The 11,394-nt window shown below is 47.3% G+C and overlaps 1 protein-coding gene across 1 annotated transcript in view; it reads left to right on the top strand.

Annotated features, from left to right (window-relative positions):
• The first annotated feature begins 3,034 nt into the window (after positions 1–3,034).
• The window catches only part of MOV10L1 (Mov10 like RISC complex RNA helicase 1), a 44,444-nt gene continuing 36,084 nt past the window's right edge, over positions 3,035–11,394 (top strand). The window contains exons 1-3 of the mRNA XM_028168246.2: positions 3,035–3,131; positions 5,052–5,236; positions 9,996–10,158. Coding sequence (XP_028024047.1) covers positions 3,035–3,131; positions 5,052–5,236; positions 9,996–10,158 — 445 coding nt within the window. The remainder of the gene's footprint in view (positions 3,132–5,051; positions 5,237–9,995; positions 10,159–11,394) is intronic.

The raw sequence follows: 11,394 nt of genomic DNA, 5'->3' as shown, positions 1-11,394 counted from the left end.
TTAAGCAGGTTTCACCATTTCTGTGCCTTTCCAAAGTTGTTCTCTAAGAAATCAAACAAGCTGCCTTGAATTAGAGATCGTGGGACAAACACCGCCCAAAGCGTCCTGGGAAGAACTTCCTCGTTCCTGGCGGCAACACTAGTTTCTAGAACAAGCCCCGATCCCTCACACAAACTATGGTTCCTCAAGAGCCTTCCTCTGTCTTCCACTGCCGAGGTCCCGCTCATGCTTCAACATTCACCTCGCCGTTCAGTGAATATCTGCAAAGTGAACAGGGCAGGCCACGGTCCTTCTCACGTGGAGTCCACAATCTAATGGGGGGACAGGCGCACACGAGAAGAATAAATGGGTGTGTTCTACGGTGACGTTCTTGACTCTCTCTGTGATGGCAAATAAGTCCAGGGAGGGGATGGAGGTGCTTAACCTGGGGAGTCAAGGCAGGCCTCACTGGGAAGGAGGCGAAGCAGGCAGGGAGCAGAGTTGCTGCAGGTGCAAAGGCCCTGAGGTGTCAAGGCTGGAGGATGGTGGGCACGAGGACCATGTGAGGTAAGGTGCAGGTGAGGCCTCCAGGGACGAGGCACCTGCGGACATGGAGACAGGCTTGGCTTTGACTCTGAGATGGACTTGCTCGGAGGCTCTGGGCAGAAGAGTCCAGCTGGGAGGAGCACAGGCTGCGGGGCAGCAGGTGAGAGCAGGTCCTGGCGGGGATGGAGGTAGAGTGGTGGGGGTGGTGAGAAGTGACAGGATTCTCAATAGACTTTCACAAGCCAACCTGATCTGCGGTCCCAGCGACATGGGGCGAGGAGGGCAGGAGTTCGGGAGACGGGAAGGTTCTCGGCCTGAGCGGTGCAGCTGGAGCTGCCTCACCTGGGATGGAGAAGACAGAGGTCAGGAGTTTCGTTTTGATGATGAGGCTGAGGTGTCTGTTGGACGTCAAGTGGATCTGCTGATGAGGTGGAGTTGAAGAGTCCAGAATCCAGGGGAGGTTTGGGCTGTGGGATGGGAGGGGCAGCCCTGTGACGTGGAAGCTCCTGCGCATGTCACCCTGGCTCTGGCACCCTGCAGGAAGCCCGGCCCAGCTCCCAGCCCCCCTGTTGCACGCTCTTGTTCTGGGACGTCTCTCCCCACTTATCCAATAAATCCCCAGGGCCTTTCCCACTTCCTTGTGTATTCCCAGCAATGAGCCCAAGACAGGGACTTAGCAGTGCTTCATATCATTTAAGGAACGAGTATCTCCCCACCTCTCAGGAAGGGGTTGTAATTACACTGTGCATCTATGGAGAGGCCAGGCCCAGGCTGTCGATCAGACTGAGGGATCCGACCCAGTAAAACAAAAACATGCCCATCAAAGCTAAATTGGACCCCAGCCAACAATACCGGGATACCCATGGTTCCCAACAGCACATGGAACATTTGTGAAGAGACAAGGAGGAAAGCCTCGATACATTTTTTTTAAATTAATTCATCCAAGTTTTATTGTCTGACCATGACAAAATTAAATTAGAAATTATTAACAGAAAAATATCTGGAAAATCTTCAAATATTTAGAAACTAAACAATATACCGCTAAAATAACCCCATGGGTCAAAGAAGAAGTCACAAAGGAAATTAGAAACTGAAGGAAAATGAAAATACAACACGTCAAATTTTGTACAATGCGGCTGAGTCGGAGCTTACAGAAATGTATACTTTTAAACACTTATATCAAAAATGAAGAAAGTTCCAAAATTCATTATCTAATTTTCCACCTTAAAAAGTTAGAAAAGCACAGATCAAAGTAGAAGAAGAAGAAGGAGGTGGAGGAGGAGGAGAGAGGCAGTAGAGGGGGGCAGGGGTGGGGGAGGATGAAGAAGACAAAAACAGGAAATAACGAATAGAGAAAAATCAATGAAACAAAGAGGTGTTTTCTGAAAAGACAAATAAAACTGATAAACCTGTAGCTAGACTGATGAAGACAAACAAGAGGGTGGACATAAATTACCAATATCAGGCATGAAAGATGGTTCATCACAATGGATCACACAGACATAAAAAGGATGGTAAGGAAATACTGTGAACAATTCATGCTAATAATTTGACACCTTGGATGAAATGGACAAATCCCATAAAAGATGAAATTACCAAAGTTTATGCAATATTGCTCAATACTGGTAATTTAAATAGCCCTTTAACTATTGAATTTATTGAATCTGTTAAAGCAGATGTACAATGTATGTCTGATAGTCCACAAGGCAGGCTGTTCTAGTTAGCATAGAGTTCAAGCCAAATCAGGTATAAGCCAGAAGGACTTCCCCACACCTCAATATGTGAAAATTTCTTCATCACTCAGGAGCAAAGATGCCACCCTTGACCACACATTACCAAGTTGAATCGATACACAAAAAGGATAATAAGCAATGACCAAGTTGAGTTTTCCCAGAAAAGCAGGGGTGGCTTAACATTTGAAAAATCAATCAGTATGATTCAGTCTCATTAACACCCTAAAACAGAAAAACAACATGATCACTTCAATAGATACAGAAAAAAGCATTTGAGAAAATTCCACACCCAAGCGCGATAAGAACTCTCAGAAAAATAGGAACAGAGGGAACTTCCTCAACTTGATAAAGAATATCTGCCAAAGCTACACCTAACAGTACAGAGCAGTGAACACTCAGCCTTCCCCCCTCCCCAGAGGGAGGGAGGGAGGCCCACCTACGCGAAGCCCCGCCCGTCTGCGCGAAGCCCTGCCCACCAGCGCACGCCTTAAGCGCCAGGCATGACGTCACTCCCACACTGCGCACTAACGGTCAGCAACCGCCAACCACCCGCAGCTAACAGGCTTGGCGCGCGCGACAGCCCCATTGGCCGAGCTCAACCGGGCGTGGGCGCAGGCGCGGGCGCCACAACCCTATTGGCCAAGCTCGAGGGCGCGCAGGCGCAGGCTCGGGCGTGGTGACCCCATTGGCTGAGGGCGGCGGGAGCGGTGCGCCGCGTGCGGGCGCCTAGGGCGGTGGAGGGCGTGGCGGCGGGAGCGGAGAGGAGCGGCCGGGCCATGCTGCGCCTCGCGGGCAAGCTGGTGGCCTTCTTCTGGAGGAGGGCGGAAGAACCCGAGGAGGAGGCCGGGCCGCCGGGTCCCGAGCTCGCAGAAGGTGCCTCGCGGGAAGGGCCGGTACGCGCGGCCCCGCGAGGCCGCCCAGCTGGACGGTGGACCGTGGACTGTGGACGGGCGCGGGGGTGGGGGGGGGGGGCTGGTGACCTAGTGAGAGCCGCTGAGGCTCTCAAAGCCTGGTTCCTGCGCCTGGGGGGGCGGGGAGCGTGGTCCGAGCCGGGTCCCAGGGCGTTAGTGTGACGAGATCGGGATTTAAGAGCTTTTGCTTGTTTTCTAACTCGAAGCTGACGCGTGTCTGTCCCGTGATGATCTCTTCTTTGCAGTGTAACTTAAACAGGCCTTCTCACTACATAATAGCATTTTACGGCTTTTGGGGTCTGTGCTTCCTTGTTTCCGCTTTGTGTTTTCATGCGCCGGGAGCGCCTTGACACGTCGTCCCTGCACGGCTTCCCATTCTCTCTGTGTCAGTGTCCCTTGCAGTTGTGTGCTTCGACAGCTCTGAAAAGTGTAATCCAGCTGTCTTCAACTGTCGTTTTAGAGTCTCGTGGCATCCTCCTCCTGTTTTCTTGAAATTGTTTTCGAACCCATCTTCCTGAAGTACAAACCGTACTTCTGTTTCTGCCACATCGTCCCTCCCTGCACCCAGAATTACACAGTTGCTTTTCCCCAAGGCTTTTGGCATTTCCTCCCAATCCCTCTTTCTATCTGAGACTTGAACGCCGGGTAGTGATTCTCTAGTTGCCTTCTCTAACCTCTAAAAAGACGAAATTCTCGGGCTTCCCTGGTGGCGCAGTGGTTATGAATCTGCCTGCTAATGCAGGGGACACGGGTTCGAGCCCTGGTCTGGGAAGATCCCACGTGCCGCGGAGCAGGTAGGCCCGTGAGCCACAACTACTGAGCCTGCGCGTCTGGAGCCTGTGCTCCGCAACAAGAGAGGCCGCGACAGTGAGAGGCCCACGCACCGCGATGAAGAGTGGCCCCCGCTCGCCGCAACTGGAGAAAGCCCTCGCACAGAAACGAAGACCCAACACAGCAAAAATAAATAAATAAATAAATTTATTAAAAAAAAAAAAAAAAAAAGACGAAATTCTCCGCAAGAGAAGCCAGAACATTAGCCGTGGAGTTACTTGTTAAGGCAGCACGCTAAAAGCCATCTCTACCCAGAGTTGTTCATGCCTCTTTAGCTAACTTTGCCACCTGGAGTAAGTCGCTTCATCCGTCCGCGTGGATTTTGCCTGTAAAATGTGGCCCTTCAACAACAGTCAGAGTTCCAGCCAGGCTTCTGCGGGCTTCCGTGGCGGGCCGTGCGCACTTGGGTGTCTTCTGTGTCTGAGAAGGAGCAGACTCGGAGCACGGGTTCTGGCCAGGGTCTCTGAGTGGATGAGGGCAGGCCCTGCTCTACGCCAGACTTGCCCCCAGGCGCAGAATGTCTTCCAGCGCCTGGTTTGGTGAAATAACACAGAACCTCGTGACACTGCTGCCGGTGGTGTTGATAACAGCGGTAATGAGGATGCACGGTAGCCACTCCCCTGATGCTGCTGTAACGCTGACGGCAATTTACGGTGCCCCCAACCCGTGCCAGCCACTCAGAGGCCCACGCAGTGCACGTTTCTGTCACGTAATAACCCTCACACAGCTCTCTCGGACAGAGACTGCAACTGTCCCCGTTGTACAAGTGAGGACAGGCACGGGGTGCTTGAAGACCTAGCCCAGGGTTCCACGAATGGCTGGGGAAGAGCTGGGCGTCAGACGCAGGCAGCCTCGCCCCACCGAGCCCACTGCCTGTGCCCCTGGGAGGAAGCTGGGCAGTCTGCCTCCAAAACCCTGCCTTCTGAGCACCCCAGTGTCCAGGGAGGTTCTCAGCCCACAGGGCTCCTAGCCCCGCGGATGCTTTGGGGGGCTTAACTGTAGTGTGCACTTGATTTGTGGTCAACATAACCTCTCTGTTTACCCGTCTTAGGTGACACAGAGTTGAAAACTGTCCAGGGTGTCGTGACAAGGTACTGCAGCGATTATGGCATGATTGATGATTTGATCTACTTCTCCAATGAGGCTTTGACAAGCAAAGTGCTTCTGCATGTTGGACAGGAAGTTATTGCGGTTGTGGAAGAAAATAAGGTGTCGAATGGACTGAAAGCAATCCGGGTAAGGCCTGAGTTCATGAGGAAGCCTCTCTTCACCTTGGGCTTTACGCTGCTGTTCTCGTGTTCAGTTACCTCTCAGAGACAACCTGTAGTTGTATGCCATGGAGAGAAACACTGTTACCACTTCTGTATCCACTCTTCTAGTCTTTTAAAAAAAGTATTGTTAAAAATAACTATTTGGATCCTTTGTTATCCAGTTAGCAAAGATAATTAATGAACTCTACTATTCAGCAACTGTTTCTTTAAAAAAATCGTGTTTTTGTACTCTGATTTCCTGGAAGTATAATTGTCAGAGAGTATGCACATTTAACATTTTAATGGTATCATCAAATTATCCTTCAGTAACACTGCACTAATTATACTCAGGAGCAGGATGAGACACTTGTTATCCATGTTGGCAAAAGGATGTGGACATGATTGATCTTGGAAATCTGCACCAATCACTTTGAAAAGGGATCTTATAATTTTAGTTTGCACTTAAGCCTTAAAGTAGATTAAATTTTCAAATTTTTTCTATGAGTTATTTTAGTGTCCTTTTATCATTTTTTTGTTGGGTTCAACTTTTTAAAATTGAACTTTCTACGTTATGGAAATTAGACTTTTTTAAGCAAAATTATTATATAAAAGTGTTGCAAATATTTCCCCCCCCCAGATCATCTTTTGACTTTGTTTTACAAAGTCTCATTTTATGTAGTTAATGTGTCTGTCTTTTCCATGTGGCTCTCGGGCTCTGTACGAATCCTTAGAGAGGCTTTTCCCACTTTTCATTAGACATGCACTCAGGTTTTCCTGTGAAAATTGTTTATGGACATTTAAATGTTTAATTTACCTGGAACTTAGTGGATGTACAGACTGAAAGAAGGAGCCAGACGTTCCTTCCCCGGTAGCGCACCGGTCATCTGCTGAGTGGTCCACTCTTTCCTACTGAGTGGGACGGTCCCCTTCTCACACACCAGAATCCCACCTGCCTGGGACCCTGTCTGGACCCTGTTGGGTCCCTGTCAGTTCTGCTGCCTGCACGTGGCCCACGTGGCATGGTTGGGTCCTTGGGTGGCAGGCTGGCTTCTCTCTTCCTCTTCTTGGTGGATGGACCTCTCTGGGCTCTCCCCTCGCTGTGGATAAACGTTAGCATCATCCTGCTCTTTCTCCTCCTCGGCTCAGACTCACCTGGACCAGCACTGAGTGTGTGGATCCATTTAGGTCAAGTGACATGTGGATCATAGCAGGTCTTCTCCAGCTACGGATTATGTCCGTCCACTTATTTAAGCCTTCCTTTGCGTTCTTTTTGTTCACTTCAGTTCTGCAGATTCCTTGTGAAGTTTATTTTTGAGAATTGTAATGTTTTTGTTCCATTATCAATATAATTTTTCTTTGCATTTTCAAATTAATCTTTTTCTTTCCCTCTAGGAAATCTGTTGTTTTTTTGTTATGTAATTTGGTGTCTGGCCAACTTACTGAGCTCCACTACTTTTTAAAATGGTCAAGACATACTTTGTTACTATTACATTTTAGTAAATGCCATCTACCAGCCATGTGTGGCTATTTAAATTTAAATCTATTAAAATTAAATAAAATTTGGAATTAATTCCTCAGTTTCATGAGCCGCATTCCAAGCACTGAACGTAGCTGGTGGCACCAAATTGGACGGCGCGCACGTAGAACGTCTCTGGTGGCTGAAGGGCCTGCAGGGCTGCTCTGGCCGGGAACGTGCCCCCAGCGAGGAGCAGGCGCTTCCTCCTTGCTCTCCAGCTGCGCTTGGGCCACTCAGGCGAAGTGCTGTCCTTGTTGTTTTCAGCTCTTCTGCAAGATGCTTGAATCACTTGATTCACCAACATTAAACAGTAGTAGCTGACTTCCATTGTGAGAGTTGTGGAGTTGGCTCATTTGCTGTACCCTCTGGATTTGTTTGCTCATTTTTTATTCAGGTTTTTTTACTGTGGTAAAATATGCATAACATAAAATTAATTTTAATTTAAAATGTTTTAATGCTATTCAGTGGCACTAAGTACATTCATGTTGCTGTGCACTCATGCCCACTGTCTACTTTCATAACTTTTTATCATCCCAAATATAAACTGTATACCCGTTAAATAATAATCCACTATTCTACTTTCTGTCTCTATAAATTTGACTATCCTGGGTACCTCATGTAAGTGGAATCATATAATATTAGTCCTTTTGTGTCTGCCTTATTAGACTTAGCATAATATTTTCAAGGCATATCCGTGTAACATGTATCAGAACTTCATTCCTTATTATGGCTAAATAATATTCCACTGTTATGTATAGATTACATTTTGTTTCTCCACTCACCTGTTTATGGGCACTTGCGTTGTTTCTACTTTCTGGCTGTTGTGGATAATGCTGCTGCGAAAAGTACCTTTCTGAGTCCCAGTTTTCAATTCTTTTGGGTCTATACCTTGGAGTAGAATTGCATGGTCATATGGTAATCCTATATTTAACTTTTTGAGGAACCGCCAAAATTTCCCCAGTGGCTGCACCATTTTACATTCCCATCAGCAGCACAGGGGTTCCAGTTTCTCCACATCTCCACCAACATGAATTATTTTCCATTTTTTTGATAGTAGACACTCTAGTGGATGTGAAGGGGTGTTTTATTGTGGTTTTGATTTATATTTCCCTAATAATTAGTGATGTTGAGCATCTTTTCATGTGCTTATTGGTCATTTATATATCTTCTTTGGAGAAATGTGTTTTCAGTTCCTTTGCTTATATTTTAATCAGGTTGTTTATTTTCTTGTTGAGTTGTAGAAGTTTTTTTTATATATTCTGGATATTAATCCCTTATCAGATATGTGGTTTACAAATACTTCCTCCCATCCTGTGAATTTTTTAACTTTTTCTTAATATCAATAATATCCTTTGATGTACCAAAGTTTTAAATTTTGATGGAGTACAATTTATCCTTTTTTAATAGCCTATGCCTTTGATGTCACACTTAAAAAATCATTAACTAATCCAAATCATGAAGATTTTCTCCTGTGCTTTCTTCTAAGGGTTTTATAGTTTTAGTTCTTAAATTTAAGTCTTTGACCATTTTTGAATTAATTTTTGAATATGGTATTGTATGAGGGTTTGACTTCATTCTTTTGCACGCTGAGAGCCAGTTCTCCCACCACCGTTTTTTGAGAAGACTGCACAACAGGGAAAACCTTTTCCCTGTTGAAGGGTCTTGGCACCTTTGTTGAAAGTCATTTGACCATATATTTGAGGGTTTATTTCTGGGCTCTTTATTTCATTGGTATTTTGTCTGTCTTTACACCCTTTTAATTACTGTAGCTTTGTAGTAAGTTTTTTGGGGTTTTTTTGGGGGGTTTTTTTACTTATTTTTTTTTTTTGGCTGTATTCAGTCTTTGTTGCTGCACGTGGACTTTTCTCTGGTTGCGGCGGGCGGGGGCTACTCTTCATTGTGGTGCATGTGCTTCTCATTGTGGTGGCTTCTCCTTGTGGAGCACGGGCTCTAGGCGTGTGGGCTTCAGTAGTTGTGGCACGTGGGCTCAGTAGTTGTGGCGTGCAGGCTCAGTCACTGTGGCAAATGGGCTTAGTTGCTCTGCGGCATGTGGGATCTTCCCAGACCAGGGCTTGAACCCACGTCTCCTGCATTGGCAGGTGGATTCTTAACCACTGCGCCACCAGGGAAGCCCTTGTAGTAAGTTTTGAAATCAAAAAGTGTTGTGAGTCCTCCAACTTTGCTCTTCCTTTTCAAGATTGTTTTGGCTATTCAGGGTTACTCAAGATTCCATATGAATTCTGGGATTGGTTTTTCTATTTGTGCAAAAGCCATCATTGGGATTTTGATAGAGATTGCATTGAATCCATAGATCGCTTTGGGTAGTATTGATGTCTTAATGTTAATCCGTGAACGTGAGATGTGTTTCCATTTATTTGTGTCTTCTCTGGCTTCTTGCAGCCACATTTTGTAGTTTTCAGTGTACAGGTCTTCCACCTCCTTGGTTAAATTTATTCCTAAGTGTTTTATTCTTTTTGATGCTATCATAAATGGAATTGTTTTCTCAGTTTCCTTTTTTGAGTTGTCCATTTTAAGTGTATAGAAATACAACTAATTTTTGTATATTGATTTCATATGCTGGAAGTTTGCTGAATTCATTTATTAGCTCTAAGAGGTGTTTCGTAGATTTTTTAGCATTTTTTGTGTATAAGATCATGTCATCTATAAATAGATAATTTACTTCTTCCTTTCCAATTTGGATATTAAAATTTCTTCTTCTTGCCTAATTGCTCTGGCTGGGACTTCCAGTATTATGTTGAACAGAAGTGGTGAAAACAGGCATCCTTGCCTTGTTCCTTATCCTCGGGGGAAAGCTTTCAGTCTCTCACCACTGAGTGTCATGTGAGCTGTGGGTTTTTCATACGTGGCCTTTATCCTATTGAGGAAGTTCCAGTCTCTTCCTATTGGATTGAGTGTATTTATCGTGTAAAGGTGTTGAGTTATGTCAGATGCTTTTTCTGTATCAGCTGAGATGATCATATATTTTTTCCTTTGTTCTACCAGTGTGCTGGATGGTACTGACTGATTTTCATTTGTTGAACCACGTTTGCATTCTGGGGTAAACCCCCCTCCATCGTGGTGTGCAACGCATTTCTTATGCAGCTGCATTCAGTTTGCCAGTATTTCATTGAGGATTTTTGCCCCAGTGTTCATAAGGGGGTCTCGGCCAGAAGTTTGCTTTCCTTGGAGTCCTCGGTATGTCTTAAGTAGCAGTTTGCCTGTCTTGCAGGTGGAAGCCATCTCAGATGAATGGGAAGACAACAGCAAGAGCCACGGCAGAGGGCTCTCCGACTCCAGCCCCCGCGTGCTGATCGGCTGCGTGACCTCGCTGATGGACGGCGCTGGCTACATCAACCAGACCACGTACTTCTCCCTGGAGAGTGTGTGTGAAGGTACGCGGAATGCGTCTCTGGTTCATGTTTCAAATTAGGTTTTGTGAGGTTTTTTTTAAATGTTCATAACGAGATTGGAGATGGACCAGGGACTGGTTTTCATCTGCCAGGTCCTCCGAGTGTTGCCCTTAAAGCCTCTGCCCAACATCTGGTTCCCCTTATCTGGATCTCATCCCAGGCCTCTGACATCCCACCCCACCCCACCCCACCCTGAGGCTGGAGCTCTTTACCCCAGATGCCCCCCTGCTCTGCCCCAGGCCTGCCCTGTACGGACCAGCCAGCCTTGCCCCTTCCCTTCTGGTCTGTTTGTTTGAGCACTGGCTTTGCTGTGGGTGCTCTGTAGCTGGGTTGCCTTCGTGCATCTGTCAGTCTGCCTAAAACACCCACCGACCTGGAAGCTGGTGCTTCAGGAGCTTTGTCTCCAGTGGTCTTGTGCCGCCGCACGTGGTGTAGCACGGCCCCGCTGCTGGGTAGCAGTGTCCGCAGATGGTTGGGCTGCTGTGTGCTCGTCACCAGCTTTCTTGAGAAACAAACTCCGTATTTCATTAGGCACTGTTGTTTTTTGAGCTTAACTGCTGCAAAAACGTTTATCACAAAACAACCAAAAGGTTATCACCGGTTGCAGCTACACCGCGTGCCGCGCCCAACCTGTCCAGACCACTCTCTCCCCGCTTCACGTCAGGATGGCTCGGCTGCCACCTCATGTCACTGCCCCTGCCGCTTCCCCGCTTTACCGGCCGCCCCGCCAGCTCCCTGGCGCACCGAGGGGCTCCCTCTCCTGAGCTGGGATGCCCGTAGCCGCCCAGGCCTCAGGTCTGAGCACATGTCCCTGTGTCACCGTGCACCCTGGGTGTCCCTGAGGGGGAGGGTACTCACAGTGTCTGCAAGGAGCTGGCAGAGGAGTGCCACACGTACCCACACCTCCTGGAGCCAGGGCTGTGGGTAGAGGGCTGCCATTCTGCCCACTTTGTTGCAGTTGTTGATGACACTTCATTACTTTTTTCTTTGTAAGAACTTTGGGGAGTATCTGAAATCAGATGGGGTCCTGAGACTGTGCAGACCAGGTCCCCTGCCCGTGCCTTGTAGGCAGGAAGACAGGTTGGCCTGTAACAGCCTCTGCTCCGTTGGCGTGGGTAAATCTGGAAGAGAATCCAGGTGGATACGCTGGTTCCTAACGGGAACAGAGAGCCCCTTTCTCAACCAGTCATGTGTGTCTCAGAACAGAAACATAACTAC

This window comes from Balaenoptera acutorostrata, chromosome 11 (assembly GCF_949987535.1).
Source record: "Balaenoptera acutorostrata chromosome 11, mBalAcu1.1, whole genome shotgun sequence".
Taxonomy (NCBI): Eukaryota; Metazoa; Chordata; class Mammalia; order Artiodactyla; family Balaenopteridae; genus Balaenoptera; species Balaenoptera acutorostrata.
Note: the sequence above shows the minus strand (reverse complement) of the source record. Positions and strands in the feature narration are given on the sequence as shown.